Below are 23,587 nucleotides of genomic sequence, written 5' to 3'. Positions count from 1 at the left end.
GTATCATTTATTTTAAGTGTGAAGACATTCTCGATTCAATACAAGATTGTGGATTCTTTGAAATAGCATTCCTTTGTATTTATTTTTAGTATATTATATATTTTAGTAATTATGTATAGTAATTATAGTAATAGAAATAATATAGCAATATATTATTATTATTGGTGGTGGCGGTATTATAAGGATTTGATCAAGGATTCAAGAAATTATTGTTGATATATGCTGCATTCTATGTATTTATGTATTTTCACAAATTTTTTGTTAATAAGAATGAAACTGTACTTGATGATGATGATTATTATTATTGCTATTTTAATCATTACTATTTGTATTCGTTTTTGGCAATATTGATACTTACTACTGATCTTTCTAATGATCATACTGATTATTCACACTATCTGGGGACTATCTGTGTGTGTGTGTGTGTGTGTGTGTGTGTGTGTGTGTGTGTGTGTGTGTGTGTGTGTTTTGATTGTTGCCTTTTGTGTTGTTTTGTATCAGTTTTTATAAATTAAAAATTAAATGTATTATTATTGTTGTTTTTACTGTTAAGATTATTATTGCCATTAATTATGCATAATACTTATTAATAATTATTAATAAAAATTATAATGATTCTACTCGTTGTTCCTGTCAGCTGGAACTGTGTTTTGGAGAACTGTGCACTATTATTATTATTATTACTATTATAACTATATATTATAAATTATTATTATTGTTGTTATTATTATTTTACAGTTTTTATTTTATTTTTTATTGTTTTCAGCTCTATTTTCTCTGCTCAGTTTATTATTTTATATAAGGGTGAAACTTCAGTTGCTACAACTGTAGACAACTACCCTGTACATTTACTTTAAACACTCAGAAACATTTCCATAAGACGGTGCAAATAATTATTTATATAATAATAATAATCATAATAATAATAATAATAATAATAATAATAATAATATAATTTCTACGCTATGAGCAAAATTTAAGATATTTTATTTTATATAAACATAAACAAAATCCTTCCGTAGCGTTCACCGGAAATGACGCTTGGGACTGGCGATTTTGACCAATCAGAGCTCGCGGCGCACATTTCGAATGTTAACGTGCGGATAGGGGAAGTGCGTCAGAGACGGAGCTCGGAGCGGAGTTGGGGGATTTCTGCTAAATTAGATTTAATAGTTGCATGAAAACGGTGAGTTATTTTATATAAACGGTGAGTTATTTTATATAAACGGTGAGTTATTTCATTTAAGGTCGTATTTTTGTCTGTCCGTGATGTGAACTGGCCTCGCTGTCGGTCAGTGCTGCTGTAGATGTTGGGAGGGGGGCTGTAGATGTTGGGAGGGGGGCAGCAGCGTTACAGTCAGTCTGCAGTAGAGAGGCCTGGTGTCTGTTGTTTATAATATTATATATTATTATATTATATTATAATATATCATATTTAACATTTTGCTGTGTTTTAAAATAACATGTCACTCCCTAAAAAGACCAAAATGGCCAGCTTTACACAGAGATACTGTGTTGCTGTGGGTCTTTCTCATGTAGCTAATATACCAATATTCTCTATTAACTTACTTAAGGGATCCATGACTGTCAATTTGTACTAGAATAAACCCTGTGTGTGCATAAACACAGAAACCTAACTCCCCCATTCCCTAAAAACCCCTCATTCTATACAGTAATCCTTACAGGACAGTTGCTGCAGTGTACTTCCTAATTAGAGGATACTATAGCTATCTAGTATTATGGCAGACCATTAGATGTACATACATGATCAATCATTAAGGATGGTCTTAATTTTATACAAAATAAACAATAAAAGCATTGTAGAAATCGTGTAGTTGCTTGTTACCATTTGTGACACTTCTGTGACAGCTCTAACTGCTGAGCCACCACTGCCCCACCAGTAATTATCAATGCCACCTTTACTGATTTTAAAATCTCAAGTGTTTTTTATGTTTTTGACCTGTTGGTGTAATATGTGGTGCTGTAAATGCAGGCAGTTTAATTAGGGCGGGTGTCTAAAACTTGTCTTCTACATGTATCCTAAGTTAAAATAGATCAAATTGGATTATTTTTTGGTATCTGATATCCTTACTCATCCAGGCCAACATAGCATCTCTGCAGATTGTATTAGGCCTGTCTAATCTAATTAGTATTAGTATTAGTCTAGTATGCAGTCATGTCTTTACTAGAGGACATGTCCTTAAAGGTACCACAAGGGATGGGCGATATGACAGTGTTCATATAATGTTGTGGTAATCATGATCACAATATGCTTTAATGGGTAAAATAATTAGATAAATAATAATGCTGACCGGCTGTAAGTTTCCTTACAGAGTGTAATTAGTCCTGTTTAATTGGACAGAGTAAGTATGGGAGGTCTGAATAGTGGTTTTTAAAATCTATTGCTACCTTTTGTATATACGTCAAAATACTGTGACAAATAACGTACCGTGCAAATGTCTCTAATTATTGTGATATAATATTTGGACTATGTTGTCCAGCCCTAGGTTCCACAAAGCATGGATGCTTCCATGAATAAAAAAAGCAAATAAAACATCCATTAAGTTTTTATGGTCTTTATTGTTTCATGTACAGGAACTTCTGTCTCCATAGCCATGGTTTAAGCTCATGGAAGGCTTGGGAATGATCTAATAAGTTGAAGGGAAACACTCAGGTGTGGACTCCATGTTGGGAGACTTTGGGAGTTATTAGAGCTGAAGGCCAACTGTAAATTGATTTTGTGATTTTGGTGTTCCTCTTCCAGAGCGGGGCACCATGGTTCGGGAGCGGGTGATCCAAAAAAAGTCGTTCCAGCAAAGCCTGGACGACATCAAGGAGAAGATGAAGGAAAAAAGAAACCAGCGGCTGGCAAGTGCTAGTGCTGTGAGCCGTGGGCTTTCAAAACTGAAGAACAAAAATGCAGGTAAAAAAAATGCATGTGTTCCTACGTGGAAAATACACCATGTCCAAATGTTTGTGGACACACCTTCTAATGAACACATTCAGCTATTATACGTTGAACCCATGGCTGACACAGCTTGTCTAGTCCCTATAGAGAAGTACTGGCAATAGAATAAGACTCTCTGGAGCAGATCAACATGAACCTAATGGCACCATGCTGCCTAATAATGCCAGGTGTGGGTTAGAGGGGTATAAAGCCCCCCAGCATTGAGCTGTGGAGCAGTGGAAGAACGGTGTTCTCTGGAATGGTGGTGGAGCTCCATCCAGTATTTTTGGAATGAGGTGGGGTGGTGCTCAATCATTCAACATCCTGACCTCACTAATGCATTTGTCGCTGAATGCAATCAAATCCTCATAGCAATGCTCCTCCAAAATCTTGTAGAAAGCCCTTGTACCCTGGACAGTAGAGACAGTTACTCCAACAAAAGCAGGATAAACTCTTTACAAACTTTTTAATGCCCTTGATTTAGCAGGCGTCCCAATACTTTTGTCTGGTGTATATCAACATCTGCCCCACATTCCTATATCTGTGAATTCCTAGTATTAGTAGTGCATAGGCTGAATGCAGACACATAACCCATGAGCTCAGGGTTTGGTAAGCATTGCTGATGTCTTCTCAACAGCAACAGTAAAGCCATTCGTGCTGAAGAGCGTGCAGGTGAACAACAAAGCCCTGGCCCTGGCTTTGCAGGCAGAGAGGGAGAAGGTCCGACAAGCACAGGGGATCATTCTGCAGATGAAGAGAGAGAGGCAGGCTCTTATTTTTCACCTGCTGATGCTGAAGAGGGCGCTGAGAGAAGCAGGTGCAGCGAGACCTGCACAGGTGAGTTCTTCTCCTTGGTGGTGCTAAATGATTAGTGGATAGTGTTTGCAGTAAGTGTTTATCTCCTCAGTAAATGTATTAGATATTAGAATAAATACTAATAATAACATTCCTACAGAAAGTGGTGGTGGTTCATCATTAGAACATCTCCAAAGTTCTCCTCATGGAGTCTAGTATTATTTAGAGTTCTCCTCTTATCAACACCTGGTTTGGTGGTAAATCAGGGCTTAATGATGGTAAATCAGGTGAGCTGCTGCTGCGGTGCTGGCTGGACTGGGGGCGTTCAGGAGAAACCTGGAGGAACCGAGCTCTGTTCTTTAGACTAGCTCACAAGATCTTACCTACTTTCTTCAGAATGAGAAGCTCTTGCTCATTTTTGCTGGATTTATGTTCACCTGCATCTGTTTTAATGGGATCTGGAGAACTCTTATACTGCTTAAAGACAGGATTTATAATAATGGGATTAGGTGCCTAAAACCTAAAGCCTGTACAGTGCTGCACGTGAAGGTTATAGGACGCTATAAGCTGCTTTTGACTTGTTTTTTTTTTTTTGACTTGTTCTTTTTAGGTGTCCACTTCTGAGAACCCAAAGGTGGTTCTTCGTGAGCCCACCAGCCCTGAGTGAGTGTGATGCATTGCTATATCACCCTTGCATGCTGTTGTCTGAAGTCTCTTAATTTCAAACAAGTAAAACAAAAATTGCGGTAGTAAACTTGAAGAATTCCACTGGTATTGGTACAGACTACAGTTTTTTTGGTGTAGTGTTGCTCCTAATTCTAAATAGACAGCTCTCTAGTATGTAGATTCTATTTGTGTATTAATATTATTAGTAGTAATGGTAGTGGTGGTTGTATTAATATAATTGTAGGTGCTGTTGTTGTTATTATAGTCAGCATCAAATTTAAGGAGTTCTATGCCTCTGTGCTTCAGGCCGATGGTCGAGGCTGAAATTGTCCCTCAAGAAGAGGAGCTCTGCTCAGCTGAGCCCATCACAGGGACTTGTTCTTCAGAGTCTGGTAAGTTGTTGCTGGATATCTGTTTAGGTGAATGCTGTGTTGGACTGTTCAAGTTGCCGTAGGGATGATTTATCACAACTTCCAATTATTGGAACTTGTATCTTGAATTTGGATTCTGGAAAGACAGTCAGGTCAGTCTTTAGTCAGTTACATTATGGAAAGGATGCAGGGCATCCAGGATGTGTGGGTTGCTCATCCTATGTAATTTGCAGTCAGCCTGGTTCTCCAGACAGTTCTTTTTAGGTTCTGGAGCCCACAAAGCAGTCCACATATTTACTGTATTTACCTCAGATCATGCACACATATTCCAAACCATTATAGGATACTAAATAACTGGTACATGTGCACTGGGAGCAAAATGTGGACCCATTATGGGGAACCCCAAGGATTGACTGACATTTTGCTGGCCTGCCCTTCTGAAATCTTTTATTTTTACTTATGTATTAGTCCTAACTTACACTGCATGTTTTTTTTTCTATAGACGTAGTTCCCAGTGGACCTCAGGATGGAAAAGTTTCTTTGCCAGCAAACATAGGGATGCGGCGGCGTCGAGATGGAAGGAAGCGATCAGAGCGTCTGCGGAGGCGGAGCTCACTGTTTGATCCTGCCTCAGTTGGAGGTACTGTTACCGAAGAGGTGGAACCCCCACACTCAGACATGATGGCAGGACTTGGTGAGCAGGACCCTGAGCTCCACCCCGAAGCAAAAGCAGATCAGAAGCCACTTCCACCATCCAATTCAACTAACAGTTCCAGGCCAGAGCTGGACTCTGAGCTGTCTGAGCTCGCAGCCGCCCAGCACTCCACTCCAGAGCCGCCTCAACGCAACGTCTCCAGGCAGACCAAGAAGAAACCTACCCAGGTCGCCGCACGCTCCAAACCTGAGAGGGGTCGCAAGCCGGACCGGGCCCCTCTGAAGAAGCCGTGGGAGAACACAAAGCCACGAGCTCGCTCTAAGAGCCGGGATGGTTCGCGCACCCGAGGTCAAACGGCTCCCGTGGCATGCGACCGCCTCAACTCGTCTCTGGGTGGCAATGACACGTTCGATTTTGACTGCGAAGAGGCTGTCCACATCACACCGTTCAGAGCTGGCAACAAAGCCTCAGAGAACCAGCCGGCTGAAGCCACGCCCTCACCTATTGCCCCACCCTGTCCCGTTGCTTTGGAGGTGGAAACCAGTCCCTCAGAAGCCGAAGCTGAAGAGGAAGCGGACGACAGTCTGTATGTTCCAGACAAGAAGTTCAAACGAGCTCGGAGCCCGCCGCCCAGGCGAGCTCGCTCCAAGAGGAGGTCCGCTCAGAGACGAGGGAAAGAAAATGCGCCCCCCAAGAAGCCCCGCACTGCAGCTGAGCACACAGGTGAGGGTCTTTGCTCTCAGTTCCATTAACCCTTTAACAGTAACACTAAAGGACAAGTAGTTAAATATTTATTGGAAAAATTGGAAATATTTAGCACCTTTTTAGGGTTTTCTTTCTCCAAATATTCAATTTATTGGTTGACTTGCCCAGTTAGGGTAATTCTAGGCAGGAACTAACAAGCTTTGCTTCTTTTACAGAGATCAGCAAAGCGTGTCCCGACACCTCAAGTGATGCCCTACCAGTCCATGCAGGTCTACTCCACAATCCCCAGATACTCCCACAATCCCCAGATACAGGCCTGCTTTTCCCAGAATCCCCTATATGTCTGCCTCCTGAGGATTTTAATGAGTCAACTCCAGGCCTAGGGAGCAGTAAAGGTAAGTCCGCTTAACCTTCAATAGTTTCATCACATGTGTGAGAGGGAAGCAGTAGGTGTAGTTTGTTTGCTAGTGCTGCCAGTAAGAGTCCTTGGGCAAGTCTCCTAACCTGCATGCTCTCCTCCCCCCCCAGCTCCCTCCTCTGAAATGGAACAGGCATCTCCATTGCCCGTCATCCCTGCTGAGGAGGCAGCGCTGATGATTGACAGTCCTTTCTTTGATCTGGAAAGCTGCCCAAGCCAATCATCCGAACAGGAGAATGACATACCTGTTGTGATGGATAGGTCTAGAAGAAGAAAAGGTAACACCCTACACCTCATTACCAGCTCATTACCAGCTAAAGTCAGCTCTAGAAATCCTGTATGGTATCTCTCATACTGCCCCCAAGTCAGCGATCAATAGGGCTTCCTTTTAAAACATAAAAAAACTTAATATAATATAAAAAGCTAAACATATTTAAAATACATGTTGGTATAATTTGTACCAGGGAATAATTAGGATACTTTAGGAGTTTTTGATATGTGATCTGTATTTCACTCATTTGTTTTCTCCCAGCCTTTTCGATTCCCAAATTCTTACTGACTTGCTTTACATCACGAAAATCACATTTTACTTCTCTAATGTCACTACATTTCTTTCCCACTGACTTTTCTCAATGAACAGCAGTAGATTGGCATTCTTGGTTAAAATGTGTCTTGAGAACTGCTGGTAGGATAGGCAAACCAACCCCCCTCCCTGTTTGCCTGCAAAGCACCTTGAAAAAGATTGACCCGACTCCAGGACTCCCCCTATCGCTTGCAATGCTCCCACATGTACAAGCACATACCCCTTTCTGATGAACGTAAAGTCAGCCTCTGCCTCTTTACGAACTGGGCAGCCCCAGCTCTGATGCATTAGCCAACATAAGCTTGTGCAACCTGCATTACGATGGGACTGATCTACCCACCCGGACAGAGAGCGTGGCCAATTGTGCTCTATGGGTCTCTGGCTGCTGATGGCGAAGCTGCATTAGCCACAGATTTGTCAGAGGAACGTCTAAACAAGCGTGATGCATTGTGCCATAGCCCTCACGCTCCTCTTACCCAAACATCATTGAAAGCCTCACCTATTATAACAATAGGATATTTAGGCTGGGGTGCCTAAACTTTTGCATGCCTCTGTATAGAAGTGCTACTTTACAGCTTTGTCTGCACTGTTGTTGTAATGTGATTGTGTCTCTACAGGTGGGCTGGTTGTACGTTCCTGTCTGGGCTTGGCTTTGAGTGATGTGACAAATCTCTCCCCTGCAGCCTTCCAGAAGCCTCTGCCTGGCCGTGACTCCACCCCTGGTGCCGCCCGAAGGAGACGCTGCAACAGTGCCATCAACTACAAGGAGCCCTCAATTAGCTCGTAAGTTACATTCTCGCTGTAGATCAGGACGTCATAGAGGACATGTGACAGGGTTTGCTGCATGTATAAATAAGTGAGCACACCAGTCAAGTGCAGCAGAGTGCAAAACCATTGTCAGGGGCGAAGGACGTGCTTTGTAATAGAGCAAGAAAGCAACTACATATAATAATAATAATAATAATAATAAAGACCCCCGGTGAAGAAGCCAGCAGCAACAGTGGCCAGGAAGACTCCCTCAGAGCTGGAGGAAGAAACCTTGGGCGAAACCGGGGGGAGGGGGGACCCATCCTCCTCTGGTCAGAACTACTCATCAGTTATTGATAAGTTCCTGTACCACCACATAAGACCGTTCTTCTGCTCTGGTGTGCTGATATAATTATGATGTACTATAACTGATATCATAGTAGAGATGGGAACAGTGGCGCTTCACGGTGGAACAGTGGTGCCAGAGGGGAACGACGACTCCGGAGAGTAGTAAAGAGCAATCGACGTCCCACTGTGGAGCAGCTCACCGCTATGCTGACCACCTTCCATTACCATAATACAGTCAGTCCGAGCCAGGACGTCTCACTAATGTGGTCCGTGCCAAGGGTGGTTATTTCCTCTGTTAGATGGGTGGTTTTATTATTCTGATATGACTGTATCCAGCTAAGTAGACCACAGAGAGAATAATAAAAGAAAAAAATCTCAAATTAATAATAATAATTTATAATAATGATGATGATGGTGATGAAGATAAAGAAGATTATCTTTAAGAAGTTGGTAAGCCAAGATTGCTGAATCTGTTTTATTTTTATTTGTTATTTATTTATTATTATTTATTTTTGGTTCTCTAAAACTGAATTGAACCTTCTCCAGATGTTTGAAGAGCAGGAGATCCTTTATCTAGTCTCACCCTTCTTTGTTTTGTATTACGTGGTCTGTTAGGAAACTTCGCCGGGGAGATAAATTCACGGACACCCAGTTCCTGCGCTCTCCCATCTTCAAGCAGAAGTCTCGCCGCTCCCTGAAAACGCTGGAGAAATACAACGAGTCGTTTGTGGGCTGCCGCTGATCCAGTCCTCATCTGTAGATGGGTTCTGTTTTGGAGCGTCGGTTTCTTTTTATTTTTGGGGCTCTTGCATTATTGCTGGAGCCTTAATCATCATATTCATAGTGTAAATATATCAGTGTGTGGTTTTTACCCCTTTTTAATGGCAAACCATGAATAATAAAGTTTGTCTTTTGAGAATTAAACCTGTGTAATAAATGCAGTCTCGTATCTGTAAGGGTTTGATGTGGGGAAATTAGTGTGTGGAGTTAAACGTTCTTTACAACTGTAATAGAAATAATTCACGTAGGTTTTTTAACCAGTAATTTTAAGACCTATTTGAGGAATTTGCTCAGCATACAGAATAGATAGACTGTAAATTAAGAATTTTCTGTTTTTGTTTCCAGTTCTGCCTGTTTTTGGTGTGTTTGCTTCAGTTTAGGGCAAATGCTCTAAAAGTTCTTAAGGCCCAGTAGACTCAGTATGAGAAACTGATGTATGAGAAAAAAAGAAAAAAACATAAAGGAATAAAGTAGCTGTCTGTCTTGTGTGATTTACATTAATGTTGCCCCAATAAGACAGAAATCATATATATTGTATGTATGTATGTATGTATATATATATATATATGGACAACTGCAGAATTCCATCCAGCAGAATTAGTGAAGAAAACGTGGGCTCGTCCGGGATTTGAACCCGGGACCTCTCGCACCCTAAGCGAGAATCATACCCCTAGACCAACGAGCCGCGTGGACAGTCAGCCGCCCAACTTCTAGCTTCACTATCTGCCACGTCTGCTGCGCTCTGTGCTGAACGTGCGTTCAGAGCTCGTGTTGCCGTCTCTGTTACTTTGGAGCCCTCCTGTGGCTGAAATAGTGAACTACAACGCGGCGCATTAGACTGCGTGTCGTTTGCAGACGGTATGAAATTATTGTTGGATTATTAAGTGCGAATCACTAAATGCTGCTTTTGTTGGGTTGTATGTTTGGTGATAAAAGAAATTAAAATAAATCATGATCTGCAACAGGAAATTGGATTCTGATTAAATTAGAATTAATGTAATTGTTGTAGTAAAAGTGTGATTAAAGTTTTGTCATTATAAATAAGGCGGAAGAAGTTAACTTATTAATATTATGCCTAAGGTTTGCTCATGTTTAAAAAAAAAAATAATAATAATAACATTTTATTTTATTTTTTATTCGTAATTCTTTGTTTTTTATTTTGTGAGGTTGAAATGCCGAGGATTAATTATTAAATAATATGCGATCATTTATTAAGATAAGAGATAAGATAATATAAGATAAGATAGTCCTTTATTAGTCCCGCAGTGGGGAAATTCCCAGTGTAACAGCAGAAAGGGATAGCAGGACACTCAGTTACAAAAATTTGAATAAATAATTTACACTATATACACAATATAAATAAGAATTAAAAAATAAAAGAGCAATAACAATATTATTTACAGCAAAAGACTCTTAATTGCACATTAATAGTTCTTATTTATTATTTAATGTATTAATTATAAAAAAAAATCGAACTAAATTAAATTTTGCAGCTCGTCAAGTCAGCTCAGGGTCGAGCCGCTGTGCTGCGCGAATGTGCAACCCCCGCATAAACTGTACCCCCTTTGGTACCTGCCGTGTCCGCCTGAACTAAAATCACGCCAACTGTTTTAAAAACACAGCAAACAGAAGCAGAAGTCATAAAAATAATAAATATTAATGCAAATTTACAGTGGTCAATTTAGAATGAAGGTATAATTTAATGAATTACAGGCTACAGAGGATGATTAACATTAAAAATACAGCAAATCACCGGTGATCCGTCCAGCTAAAGTTAGCCCGGTGCTAATGCTCTAATGAAGAAATTGCTCTAATGCAGAGCGAATTAAGTTAGTGTGTGCGTAAAGCAAGATTTTTTAATGTTATACAAGAAAGAAAAGCCAATAACTGGTTTAATTAGACTATAGATGTTTCTAAATTCATCAATGTTAATTTTTATTTAGAATAAACATTTACATTTTGGTCAAAAACCTTTTATTCAACACTTTTAGACGTGTCTTATAAACACAGTATTTCTGAAAGTTAGAGAGAGGACGTGTAGAGGGTTAGCCCGGTTCCTCCTGTTTAGGGGGTGCAGGATTACGCAGAGAGCACGCAGTGACGCAGCGCCGCGTCTCTCAGCGCGCATGCGCGGGAAGCAGTATGAGCGCTGAGCGGATGTTCCCCCGTCCTTTCTACCCCGATCTGCCATCATGGTGAGTTTCGCTGCTCGGAGCGAGTCTGAAAATGTAACAAATGCTGGGGGTTTTCGGGCACTTCTGGGTGCAGTAATGGCTCAGGGGGAGTAGTGAATCCACCGTGTGCACTTTAAAGTCTTGTTATTGCGGTATTTAGTGGTATTTTTGAGGCTCGGTCCGTTTTGTGGGCGAGTTCACAGCAACGTGGTGTCCGAGCGGAGCAGCCCGGCCCGCGGTGCGTCCCCAGCCGCGCAGCCTCAGCAGCTCAGCCCGCTGATAAAACGACGTTAAACCGCGTTTTTAGATACAACTACACTGATATTCCACTGTGGGCATGATCACCTCCACGTTCCTGCCGCTGGAGATCCGGGGTTTCTGCTCCGTGTTGTTAGCTGTAGCGCGTTAGCGCACCTAGCGGCTTCCCAGGCTGCGTTCACTCAGCGGACTGAGGCTGTTCGTCATGTAGTGTTTAAAAGTGGGGGTTAAAAATACGGCGATATTGCGGCGTTAGAAGGAATTTGCAGAGCTTCCACTTGTGAAGTGTTCCAGATTAATAACACTGATTGTAGATCAGATACAGGATGGTCAGAATGAGGCCTGTTATGTAATGAAGTGTTGAATGGGGGGCTTTTTAGTGTGCTGTTGAGCTGCATGTGTAAATGATCTCTGCTCTGAATAGCTGTCCTGTCTTGTGCCTCCTTCAAAAATCAATGAACTTTAAACACTTGTCATCATTAAAAAAAAAAAAAAAAAAAAAGGACCAGCTGAACTGATGCATATGCAAATCTGCTGGTTTTGTGACCTCTTGGACACCATCTCTATAAGAACTAGGGCTGGAGTCTGGACTGGGCTGGTCCTATCTGCACATTTTCATGGTTTCCTGCTCCAAGACTTCCTTCAACTCAAGAAGGCCGGTTAATTAGCTGATGAGCTGGATCAGGAGTGATGGGAGTGGGGAGAACACTAAAAATGTGCAGGGCAGGAGGTCCTCCGGGACCGGACCGGACCGGGGTTGCGGACCACTGGTCTGAGAGATGAGGTATTGAGGTGTTAATGTGTCTTAACAGAAATGTATAAATAGTTCTGACTCCCCCTTGTGAATCTTGATTCCTCCCAAGGTTTCTTCCTTGCCACTGTGGCCCTCGGCTCCTCACTGGGGGTCTTCGTGCCTGTTTACGGTTTCTGTAAAGCTGCTTTGTGACACCAGAACACTGTACAAAGGCATTTGATTTGATTGATGATATTCAGATACTATTACCAAACTGTTTTGAAGAGCAGAATTAGTTCTGTGATTGGTTCCCTTGAACATCCCTGTCAGAACCGTTCCTCTTGCTCTATAAGAAGAGATCTAGGTCTTGGGTGGGAATAGTTGTGAAGCGAGCGAGGCTCTTCTGTTCGACTAGTCAGGAGGTGAAGTTGGCTGGCTAATGTTTTTAATCACTTTAATCAATGTTTTTTGTCTCTCGTCTGTCTGAACAGGTGTTCAAGCGCTTTGTAGAAATTGGCCGTGTCGCCTACGTTGGCTTCGGACCTCATGAGGGCAAGTTGGTGGCAATCGTAGATGTCATCGACCAAAATAGGGTAAGACCTGGGCTACTTTCTTGGCTCTGTGTGTAGAGACGGAATAACTTCTGCAGCACTTCTATTTGAATCTATCTGCCAGATTCAGATTACTGAAGTAACCGGCCCTGTTTGTTGTTTGTGTAGGCGCTGGTGGACGGTCCCTGCACTGGTGTGAAGAGGCAGGCTATGCCATTCAAGTGCATGCAGCTCACTGACTACGTCATCAAAGTCCCACACAGGTGAGAGGATGTTTCTACAAAGCTCGATTGGACTCTCTCAAGCTGCAAGCCACATTTACCCAAACGTTCCTCGACACCTTAAAGCTAGTCCTGGAGTTTATTGCACTCACTATAGGTCTTTATTAATACTGCGGTCACTTTTCTTATGTAGTGTGTACGAGAGAGGTTTTAGCTGAAATTGGAGGAGATTAACAATTTTGGGGACTTTACAAATAAAATAGAACACACTTCATAGCCGCTGTAGTACAACAGAGTTTAGCCTCTGTGTTTAACTCATTTGTGGCAGTGAACTCCTACACACACACAAACATGACTAGGGCCAGTAAGCACACAGACCTAGAGAGGAGCAGTTAAGAGGGTTGGGTGAGTCCCCTTCTGCTTCCTCTTCTTACTGGTCCAGGGAATCGAACCAGTGACTGTCTTGTCCCAAAACCTGCTTCTCTAACCTATATGCAGCATGACTGATGTTGGATAGCGTTGTTTATTAGTAAAGTGATTTAAATAGGGCGGTGTAAATACTTATCTAGTCAGTGGGATCCAAAGATAATCTGAGAGAAACACTGCTAACACAACACCAAATAAACTATTACCTGCCACCAGTCTTTCAGTACTGGTAGAGAATCTATTTTCTTATGCCTCTAAAAGTCTAAACCGTTTTAATGGAGGTTCAAGTCAGGGGTGGGGGCTGTGAGCCAGAGTCCAGTAAAGTTGGCTGATTCCCCTGCTCCAACACACCTGTTAACACTGGCAATTAATGGGTGAGTTGATTTGGTTGAAGCAGGAAAATCCCAAAACTGCAGTAATCTGGAGTTCCTCACCGTGGTTCAGTTCATGGGTGTCCTGAGAACCCCAAACTTCATCTTTCACACCTGATTGAAGTCCTTCAGTGAATAGACAAGCTCCTCTGGATTAACAAACACTGTGCAACCCTTGAAACCCTTATAAGGAGTAACCCCCTTCTGTTTTTTTTTAACTCCACAGTGCTCGCCAGAAGTTTGTGAGGCGTGCCTGGGAGAAGGCTGAGGTCAGCAAGAAATGGGAGGAGAGCAGCTGGGCCAAGAAGATCGAAGCCAGACAGAAGGTAGGCAGTTTTATGCTTCATTAAATGTGTATCTGCATCCAGATTGCTGCAGATTTGGAGACGGATTTTGAGCTTTTCTGTAGATAAATAATTTAAACATTATTGTAAAACTATTGATGATTTTACCAAGCTAATTGATCATGTAACGATTCTGTTCAACAGAGGTCCAAAATGAACGACTTCGACCGCTTCAAGGTCATGAAGGCCAAGAAAATGGTGAGTGGTGTATTATATTCATGCTTTACGAGTCTGTCTGTTTGAGCACCACTGTGTGACTGGTGGAGGACATGATGCTTGGGAGTCGGGGCCCAAACACTAACCTGCTTCTTCTGTTTGTCTCCGCAGAGGAACAAGATCATCAGCCAGGAGGTTAAGAAACTCCAGAAAACTGCAGCTGCTGCAGCAAAAAAGGCCTAAATGCTCTTTAATAAATCTGTTTGACTTGTTCCCCTCGTCTCTGTGTGTTTCTGTTCACAGTGCTGGGTTTCATGGGTGTGCGTGTGACCAGACCACATCATACACACCTACATTTCAAGACTAGCTTTAGTCTGTCAGTTTGGGAGTGTGAGATTGCATCTGTTCGGGTTCTGTGTTTAGAGAGCAGCTGGATGACCAGTTACATTAATCTTGGTTTTTCTTTTTGATTCTCATCTCCAATATTGTCTGATATTGGTCTAAAACACTAAGGACAAAAGTGTTGGGACACAATACCACCCCAGGATTCTCCAGCGTTTTAAAGTGATGCATTTAAAACATTCATCTACCAACGTTTAAACGTTACATCAGTGGGACGTCCCCCTTGAGGAGTCACCCAGTGATGGTGAATAACACACAAAGAAAGGCTCTAAGTTGGATTTTAAGAACGGGCAAATCCATGCCCATAAAAGTATTGTGACACCTTATTCATCGTTTCATCTGAAAGCGAGGATTTTAGAGTTAATCCTGCTTTTGTTGGAGTTACTGCTTCTACTGTCCAGGGAAGAAGACTTGCTGCCTTGTGTGGGTTTGATTGATTCAGCAACCACAGGGTTGTGGAGGTTAGGATGCTGGATGATCACCAGCCCACATGTCTTATCACTTGGCAAATAACAATTGCTTTCTGGGTGCCAAGGTGGCTATTTTATAAGTCAAATGGTTGGGAAGTTCTACAGTGTGGTCAATAATTATTTGGACAGTTACGGAGTTATTGGTGTTTGTCTGCTTTCTCATGACTTTGACAATTCAGTTATGGTGAAAAAACATTTTTTATAACAAGAAAGCCTTTCTGAATAAAGACCAACCATCAGCATGGGTTTCTCAAAATGAAGACCTTCCATATAAAAGTAACTATCCAGCTCAAAATAGACTTAATTTACTTGCAGTGTAGAACATTTAGTATTTATATGTAATAGTTTTATTTCAAAAATAGTGAGAAAGCATTAAAAATGACATTTTGAGACTAACCATCTTATCTATCTAGACTACCTCTTATCTACCTTAAAATAATGAGAATTTCTCAAAATAAAGACCTGCCATGTTAAAATGAAGTTTTAATATGGTTTTAATACAACAAAATAAACACCTGCCAACTCAAAATAAAGACTTCCCATCTCAAACTAGCAAGTTACCACCAGAAAACAAGAAAGTATCTCAAAATAATGAGTTAGATCTCAAATACTAATTTTTATTTAAAGATTTTGCACATGAGAACGGGCTTCCATAAAAAAAAGAAAAAAAAGATAAATTCTTTTTGTCTGGAAGGATCCTGAAAATTTAATGTCACTAACCATTCCCACACCCTTTAAGACTCTACAGCACAACTAAACACATCTCCAGATGATCCTGTAGCAGGAAATGCAGCCCTGGGGCCCTCTGGGACTGGCAGTGGGGAACTCGGGAGTGGGTAAGAGGTTCTACTTTGTTTTCTTCAGTTTTCCTCTGACTGCTGTAACACATTCACTCACAAAGCCGCTGTGACAGCCCAGGAGAGCTATGGAAAGAGCTCTACAGGATTACACCGTCTACAACCAGAGGTAAGGAAGACTTTCCAGACAGTCTTACTACAGATTTACATTAATTAGACCTCTGAAGGCATCCTGTGGTACCCGGCACCAGGACTAACATTAGCAGCAGATCCTTTAGGTGCTGTAAGTTGTGAGGTGGGATCTCCATGAGCATCTTTGACCACTTTGGGTAGGTACTGACCACGGGAACACTCCACGAGATCTGCCTAATGTCGTCTAGCCGTCACAATCTGGGTCTGGGCCTAATATATCTACCCCTTCACAGGAGCCACCATAGATAGAAGTGGTGCTAATGTTATGGCTGATTGGTGTATGTCTAATTATTGTGTGTTTGTGATGTTGTTGGGTGCTACAGATCCTCATGGATCTCGAGCTGGCTGCCCTCCTGGTGCCCCAGTTCTCCATCCCACCTGAAAACTGCAGAGGACAGGATTCTCCAGCGTGAGTCTCCATGTTTTTAAAGTGACCTATTTGAAAGATGCTCACCTACCGACGCTTACAATGCTCTTTACCTTTACTTATTTATTATATTTTTGTAAATGTTACATCAGTGGGACGTCCCAATTGAGAAGCCACCCAGTGATAATGAATAACGCACAAGCAGAAGCTCATTCTAAGGCACAAATGCCCTCATATAGAATATTAAACAGCTTAACCCATATTTCCCATCAGCCATCAAACTCCAGTTCACCAGAGGCCATGTTCCCATCTCCAATGGGAACTACATCTGGACTCTAGTCCTCAATGAGGCCCAACTCTCTGCCCAAGCCTCCGCAGAAGATGACCCCCAGGTTCCTCTGGTGTTGCTGCATGGTTTCGGTGGAGGGCTGGGCTTGTGGGTGAAGAACCTGACCGCCCTGGCACAGACTGGACGGCCTGTATACGCTCTGGACCTGCTGGGCTTCGGACGCAGCAGCCGACCCCTGGCAGGCAGCGAGGCTCAGGAAGTTGAGGAACGGTTCGTCCAGTCGCTGGAGGAGTGGAGGGAGGCGGTGGGGGTGGAGCATATGATTCTGTTGGGTCATAATCTTGGAGGGTACGTCTCGACGGCCTACTCTCTGAAATACCCTCACAGGTGAGCGAGGTTAAGGCTGTGCAAATGTTGGCTGTGTTTCGAACGAGTAGGTTAGTGCTCACTAATCTCATGTCTGTGGTGTAGGGTGAAGCATTTGGTGCTGGTGGAGCCTTGGGGTTTCCCGTCAAGGCCTGATGTTCTGGAGATGCAGTGCAAAATCCCCATGTGGATTAGAGCTCTTGGCACCGCTATGAATCCATTCAACCCTCTGGCTCTGCTCAGACTGGCCGGTCCACTAGGTAACTATCACACACACACACACAAACACACATGTATGCACAATGGCTGTGTCTGAAACGTAAGAAATGCTGCCTACTCAGACAGGTTCTGAGGCAGGAAGGCACCCGGTCATGTCTGAATAGAGGTAATCTAGCCTCTGTATCATTGGGTCAAAATGCTAAGGGTTAAAGACAACACAGCTGAATGCTACCGTGGCAATGTCAGGATGTATTGCTGCCTTCATGATTGGCTTACGAAGATCTTCATCACCACCTGACCAGACAGTGTGGACAGCAAGATACCTCCAGTTTCGGACACAGCCATAGTCAAGAAGCGAGACTGTCCGATCATATTAAAAAAACTAGTTCTGACCCGTTTGTGCTCTCTCTCTATCTCAGGCCCTCTGTTGCTGCAGGCCCTCAGGTCCGATTTCAAGCAGAAATATTCCTCTGTTTTCAACGATGACACAGTGCCTGATTACATTTACCATCTTAATGTTCAGACACCAAGGTAAACACCCCTACACTGTTAATTACACCACCTACAGTCAGTCAATAAGTCTACAGTCCGCCCACAGTTAATAAGGTTTCAGTGTAATAAAGCATGTAGCTCACCCATCTCCTTCTTCTTCTGCTTTTCCTTTTCTCCTCCAAATATTTTTATCCCATCAGACCATAAAACTGTCCTCCAGAGGGCATTTCTGTGTCCATGTGATTCGGCTATCTGAAGGTGTCAGCTTGGAAGCAGTGCCTTCTTTCTTGAACGGCAGCCTTTCAGTCCATGGCAGTGTAAAACATGCATAAACGTAGTTGAGCGTTGGTGGTTTTTGGCTTGGTCCAAACCATCTGAACCGATTTTCTCTTTCAGCTGAGGAAGACTCCAGTCACCACTGACAGGTGAACTGAATTCCATTCATTATCTGGTTTCAGTGGCACCTGTGAATAGGAGTATATATTAGAATCATAGGTGAGAGTTAGAACCTGAGACCCAACTGTGATGGCTAGACGACTGGAGGGTCAGAACCATCCAAAAACATCAGGCAGGTCTTGTGGGGAGTTTTTCTGGTATGCAGCGGTCAGTACCTACTGAAAGTGCTCCAAGGAAGGACAACCAATGAACCAGCGACAGGGTCATGAACACCTTACGCTCGTAGATGCTCACAACTTACAGAACTTATAGGATCTGCTGCTAACGTTTGTATTGGTACCAGATACCACAGGACACCTTCAGAGGTCTTGTGGAGTTCATGCCTTGAATGATCAGAAGGGGGAACCTACTCAGTATTAGGCAGGTGGTACTAATGTTACCTGGCAGGGGTGACACCATGAGGTTCTAGGACTGCGTTCTCAGCTGTTAGAGCTCCGGGCTATTGATGACAGGGTTGTGGGTTCGATACCTGGGCTCGGCAAGCTGCCATTGTTGGGCACCTTGAGCATGGCCCTTCGCCCTTTCTGCTCCTTGGATGCTGGAGTTGGCTGCCCACCGCTCTGGGTGTGTGTGTGTGTTCACTAATATGTGTGTGTTTATTAGGAGACATTACGCTGTACATAGTACAGTGACAGATGTGTGCACCTTTATCTTAAGGCTGATCGGAGTGTGAATAATTGCTAGAACTTCCGAGACTGAGGCGCTAAACTCTGTTGTCCGGCAGTGGGGAGATCGCTTTCAAGAACATGACGATCCCATACGGCTGGGCCCAGCAACCCATGATGCAGCGTATGGAGATGATCGATCCCACAATCCGGATCTCCGTTATATGCGGGTCCCGTTCCTGCATCGATGGTCAGTCAGGACGAGCCATTCAAGAGATGAGGCCTCATTCAAAGACTGACTTTATTGTGAGTGCAATAATTTAAATAGTGAATATTGTGTTGCAAAAGTAAAGCCTTGCATTCCTGGTCTCAGAGAGCACTTTGGTGCTGTTGACAGAGTGTAAACATAGAGGACAAAACCTTTAAGAGCTCTAGGTTTGAAAGGACAAAAGTATTGGGACACCTATTTTTTGTTTCTTCTGAAATCAAGGGTGTTAAAAATAGCTGATCCTGCTTTTGCTAGAGTAACTGTCTCTACTGTCCAGGACATTCAGCAACAAGAGCATTAGCAAAGTATTGGATGGGTCGTTGTTGACCATATGGACCAGATCCTCACAGCAATCCTTTAAACACCCTGGATTTCAGGAAGACAATGAATGGGAAGGTGTGCCAGTACCGGTTTGGCCATGCCTCAGGTTTTCACAGGACACGATTAACGATTCTCATTCTTGCTTTCTCTTAGGTCATCACAGGAGCAGGTCACTATGTGTATGCTGACCAATCAGAGGACTTCAACAAGGCTGTGCTGAAGATATGCAGCAATGCCCTGGACAAGAAGGAAAAAAGGAAAGAGAAGGCACTGGGGAAAGAGAAGGAGTGAAGGTGGGTGGACCAAAGGTGAGGAGATAAAAGGGAAAGAGGCCAATGGACAGTGACCAAAGGTCAACATCTCGCTGTATTACTGCACAAAAATCTACAAGCATGAGTGACCATATAAAACAGCGTTAATACACTATTGTCTATGATGTTTGTTATTGATCTGTGTGAGATGATCCAATGAAATGATGTAATGCTTAAGACCAAAGTCAATAAGTGTGTTTGGTGTAAAATGGTTTATTACAGTGGTGGTAAATGGAACTGCTTTATTTATTAACAAAACCCACCAGTGAACCTACCACCACCATGTGTCAGTGCTGAGTTTTATATGTGTAAGGTAAAGGTGATGTGTGTGTATATATATATATATATATATATATATATATATATATATATATATATATATATATATATATATGAGAGAGAGAAAGGGGGGGGGGTATTGGGACACTTGCTCATTCATTGTTTCTTCTGAAATCAAGAATTTAAGGTTATGTACTAATGTCAGGATACCACCCCACCTCACCCCCAACTCATCCCAAGAGTATTGGATGGAGCAATGCTGGGGGGCTTTATACCCTTTTATATCTTGGGCAGCATTGGGCAGCAAGGTGCCAGTAGGTTCATGTCTATCTGCTCTGTGAGAGTCCTATTCTATTGGCAGTATTTGTATATATAATATATTAAAACTATATTAATATATTTGAAACTAAATTACAAAACAATTGTACATCACGTGTATCCACCTCATGTAATAACACTGTATAATCTAGCTTTTACAGGCGTTAAACTCTTCAGCCGGCTGGGTCCATTCACCACCACTGTTAACAGTTCTACTTCTTTCGTTTGTCTAGATGGAGTTTAAATATAAAGTTATTTATATGACAATGATGATTCCTATCAGTTTTAATGTAGTGATATATTAGTGTGTTGGTGTACTGCCTTTAAGCAATCCAAAAATGAAGAAATGACTCAGAAATGCAGAAACTGGGTGAGAGGACAGGAACACTTTGTATGTCGACTGTCAAGGACTGCCTTTACAAAGTTCAAGTGACCCTCTGAGACAGCCTTGGTCATTGTTTTCATAATGTGGATACTATTTTATGGCCACCAGCATTTCTAATGGCCAGGTTTAGCGAAAAATCACCAAGCCAATCTTGCTTAAACTGTGTCAATGGCTAAGTATTTGTTTAATATTAAAAATTGCTGTAAATTATACATCTAAAATGTTCTGTCAGCTTGTATTACTCAGTAATGCTCAGTATTCAGTATTACATGCATCTTTGCTCACCTTCTAGTTAAGGATGGTCAAGGAGTGGCAGAAAGTAGTACAAAACATAAGTATTTTGAAATTAAATCAAAAGTTTATTCAGACAACTGAAATCCCGAGTTATAATGCTCAGTCCGTCTGACCGGAATGAAGGTCACAGTGACGCATCTGGAGAAAGAAAGGTGGAGGAAGAATTAGGCGTACACTGATAAGAACACCCTGCCTACAGTGAAGCATGGCGGTGGCTCTGTGATGCTCTGGGGCTGCTAAGTTTCCCCTGGCCCTGGAAACCTGCAGGGCAAGATGGATTTAGCCAAGTCTCAGGAATTCCTGAGAGAAAACATCATGCCTTCTGTGAGGAAGCAGAAACCTGGACATCATTGGACCTTTTACAGGACAATTAGCCCAAACAGCCTAAAAGTGCCACCTTCATATGGCCACAACCGGTCTATATGTACCGTCATGTGATCTTCATGTGAACAATATTGTAGGATGGAGGTAACATAATTAAAACCCACAGCTTAAAATAATATTGTAAAATGCCATTAATTTGTGAGGAAAGTCCCCCCCCCCCCCCCCCAAACACTCAGACTAAGGGAAGAGGGACTCAGACTTTGAGAAGAGTGCAGTACAGTACAGTGAGTCTCATTGGATGTGCGGAAAATGGGTCGCAAAGCAAAGACTAAAAGGAGTGATTGCGTTTGGGCGTGGCCAAAGACCATAGTGTGAAGGAAGTAGCTGAATCTGCAGGTGTATGAAAGCTTACGGTCATACAGGTCTACCAGCAGTGGCAGAAATCCCAGACTGTAGGAAATTCTCCTCATTCTGAAGTTTCTTTCTCATTAAATTTGTGAGGAAAGTTGGAGCCCCCCCCAACCAACCCCCAAACACACACATTTATTACTCCTTCAAATGTGTGGAATTAGAATCAGCTACAGCAGATCAGAACATGTTAGAGTCTTATTTAAACCTCTAGTCTGCTCTTAATGGTTGAAGTGAGGGGTGAAGATCATCATGGCCAGATCCAAAGAGCTCTGAGCTCTGAGGCCTTCAGAAAGAAGGTTGTAAAAGCACAGGAGTCTGGGAATGGGTTTAAAAAGATCTGAGAACAATCAGAAATCAGACGTTCCACATTCCAGACGTGCCCAAGAGACTCATCTTCTGCAGAAATTACTGAGCATTATTTTTTATATTCTTTCTTTTATTCCCTCTTTTTTTCATTTTCTCACCTGCAAATACCTTCACCTCACACAGAGTGAGTATTTTCTTCTCTCCTGGTAAAAAAACATTAACAAACCGTCCCTCAGTGGCCTTAAATCTGTATGTTTTTGTATCACCAGCAGGAAGGTAGTCAATAACAGCAACTCTGCAGATGCACAGAAAACAGAGAGGGGTTAGACCAAGTATTGCACTCCTTTAATCACAGCCTTTTTTAATTACACCAGCTTAAAATTTGCTCTTTAAACATGATAACAAAAATCTCTCACAGCTTGTTGTTGTTGCCATTGTTCTTGAGGCTGTTTCCGATGCGAACCTGAGCTCCGTTTATCCTGTCGGAACAACAGTCTCTACGGTTAGTGATGGTTACAGAGGTTATGTTGAAGATGTCCACCAACTCCACCCTCCACCAGGGATTGGCCTCATTTTTAGTGTGACTGCATGAGCCTCCGCCGTAGCTTGTATAAGTGTTGCCGTCTACAGCATTCTCAGCATTTCCTAAGTGATCATATGTAGACGACTGTACTGCTCTGGCGCCAGTTGCAATGTTCTCTGTTCAAGAAAAGGAGCAAATTTAAGACTTGAACAACCTGGAATCACCTGGAATCAAGTCTCCAGCATTGGTAATGTCTTACATCAGTGTTTTCTAATCCAATACCAGCCCCCAGCCATTAGTCTGACTCTTTTCAGCTCCCAGCACACCTGTACCAGTTTGTTCAGGTGTGATAGGATACAGACAAATTGTGAACTGTTAAGGGGTCTCAGAGGACAGAAGGGTTGGGAAACAGCACTCTTAGACAGTGAATTAAACTGCACTCACCATGGAGATTAGGAATTTCCCCATCTGCAATAAAAGCAATTGTTGAGAATTATTATTTCTGTCTTTCCTATATTCTTGCATTCTGTTTTTTCTCTCTCTCACCTGCAAATACCTTCACCTCGCACAGAGTGAGTATTTTCTGCTCTCCTGGTAGGAAAACATTAGCATACCGTCCCTCAGTGGCTTTGAAACTGTATGATTTTGTGGCACCATCATGAAGAAAGTCAATGGCAGCAACTCTGCAGATAAACAGAAGAAAACAAGGCCCAAATATTGCTGACCATTACCCAGAGCCTTTTTATGGTTCCCCAGCAGACACAGGGGCACCTTTAACACTCATGTTTCAGATAATAACATTAAAGCTTCTCACAGTTGGTTGTTGTTGCCGTTGTTCTCAAGGCTGTTCCCAATGCGGATCTCTGCTCCATTCATCCGGTATCCACAACAGTCTCCTCGATTCGTGATGGTTACAGAGGTCACGTTGTAGACGCCAGGCAAC

The 23,587-nt window shown here is 42.5% G+C and overlaps 3 protein-coding genes and 1 non-coding gene across 5 annotated transcripts; 3 read left to right on the top strand and 1 right to left on the bottom strand.

Moving 5' to 3' along the window:
* Positions 1 to 1,102: 1,102 nt before the first annotated feature.
* On the top strand, positions 1,103 to 9,199 carry sgo1 (shugoshin 1). Of its 2 annotated transcripts, none has more exons than XM_072693751.1 (10): positions 1,103 to 1,186; positions 2,765 to 2,923; positions 3,585 to 3,784; positions 4,353 to 4,405; positions 4,715 to 4,800; positions 5,282 to 6,157; positions 6,355 to 6,534; positions 6,668 to 6,835; positions 7,824 to 7,923; positions 8,851 to 9,199. In XM_072693751.1, the coding sequence occupies exons 2-10, from the start codon at positions 2,776 to 2,778 to the stop codon at positions 8,975 to 8,977; spliced, it is 1,938 nt and encodes a 645-aa protein (XP_072549852.1). In that variant the 5' UTR covers positions 1,103 to 1,186; positions 2,765 to 2,775; the 3' UTR covers positions 8,978 to 9,199. The 2 variants fall into 2 exon arrangements, with proteins under 2 accessions (XP_072549852.1, XP_072549851.1); XM_072693750.1 differs by having other exon boundaries at positions 7,758 to 7,923.
* A 429-nt stretch (positions 9,200 to 9,628) lies between these two features.
* trnap-agg (transfer RNA proline (anticodon AGG)) lies at positions 9,629 to 9,700 on the bottom strand. The gene has a single exon. It is a non-coding gene; the product is annotated as a tRNA-Pro (tRNA).
* A 1,424-nt stretch (positions 9,701 to 11,124) lies between these two features.
* rpl14 (ribosomal protein L14) lies at positions 11,125 to 14,522 on the top strand. Its single transcript, XM_072693757.1, has 6 exons — positions 11,125 to 11,210; positions 12,672 to 12,773; positions 12,900 to 12,994; positions 13,976 to 14,075; positions 14,238 to 14,291; positions 14,421 to 14,522. Exons 1-6 carry the CDS (start codon positions 11,208 to 11,210, stop codon positions 14,490 to 14,492), a joined length of 426 nt encoding a protein of 141 aa, XP_072549858.1. The 5' UTR covers positions 11,125 to 11,207; the 3' UTR covers positions 14,493 to 14,522.
* Positions 14,523 to 15,943: 1,421 nt separating this feature from the next.
* Positions 15,944 to 23,140, top strand: abhd5b (abhydrolase domain containing 5, lysophosphatidic acid acyltransferase b). Its single transcript, XM_072693755.1, has 7 exons — positions 15,944 to 16,087; positions 16,434 to 16,519; positions 16,751 to 17,153; positions 17,238 to 17,392; positions 17,771 to 17,882; positions 19,024 to 19,210; positions 19,647 to 23,140. The coding sequence occupies exons 1-7, from the start codon at positions 16,047 to 16,049 to the stop codon at positions 19,782 to 19,784; spliced, it is 1,122 nt and encodes a 373-aa protein (XP_072549856.1). The 5' UTR covers positions 15,944 to 16,046; the 3' UTR covers positions 19,785 to 23,140.
* The last annotated feature ends 447 nt before the right edge of the window (positions 23,141 to 23,587 follow it).

This window comes from Salminus brasiliensis, chromosome 12 (assembly GCF_030463535.1).
Source record: "Salminus brasiliensis chromosome 12, fSalBra1.hap2, whole genome shotgun sequence".
Lineage (NCBI taxonomy): Eukaryota > Metazoa > Chordata > Actinopteri > Characiformes > Bryconidae > Salminus > Salminus brasiliensis.
This window is presented reverse-complemented; position numbering and strand designations above follow the sequence as displayed.

What these genes read in the sequence shown, in the direction of transcription:
- sgo1 (XM_072693750.1), top strand. Translation starts at nt 2,776, where the DNA reads ATGGTTCGGGAGCGGGTGATCCAAAAAAAGTCGTTCCAGCAAAGCCTG. An exon ending in GACTTGTTCTTCAGAGTCTG is followed by an intron (nt 4,801 to 5,281) that starts GTAAGTTGTTGC and finishes TTTTTTCTATAG; the next exon opens with ACGTAGTTCCCAGTGGACCT. An exon ending in TAGGTCTAGAAGAAGAAAAG is followed by an intron (nt 6,836 to 7,757) that starts GTAACACCCTAC and finishes GTGTCTCTACAG; the next exon opens with GTGGGCTGGTTGTACGTTCC.
- rpl14 (XM_072693757.1), top strand. An exon ending in AGATCGAAGCCAGACAGAAG is followed by an intron (nt 14,076 to 14,237) that starts GTAGGCAGTTTT and finishes TCTGTTCAACAG; the next exon opens with AGGTCCAAAATGAACGACTT. An exon ending in TCATGAAGGCCAAGAAAATG is followed by an intron (nt 14,292 to 14,420) that starts GTGAGTGGTGTA and finishes TTGTCTCCGCAG; the next exon opens with AGGAACAAGATCATCAGCCA.
- abhd5b (XM_072693755.1), top strand. Translation starts at nt 16,047, where the DNA reads ATGGAAAGAGCTCTACAGGATTACACCGTCTACAACCAGAG. An exon ending in TACACCGTCTACAACCAGAG is followed by an intron (nt 16,088 to 16,433) that starts GTAAGGAAGACT and finishes TGGGTGCTACAG; the next exon opens with ATCCTCATGGATCTCGAGCT. An exon ending in ATTCAAAGACTGACTTTATT is followed by an intron (nt 19,211 to 19,646) that starts GTGAGTGCAATA and finishes GCTTTCTCTTAG; the next exon opens with GTCATCACAGGAGCAGGTCA.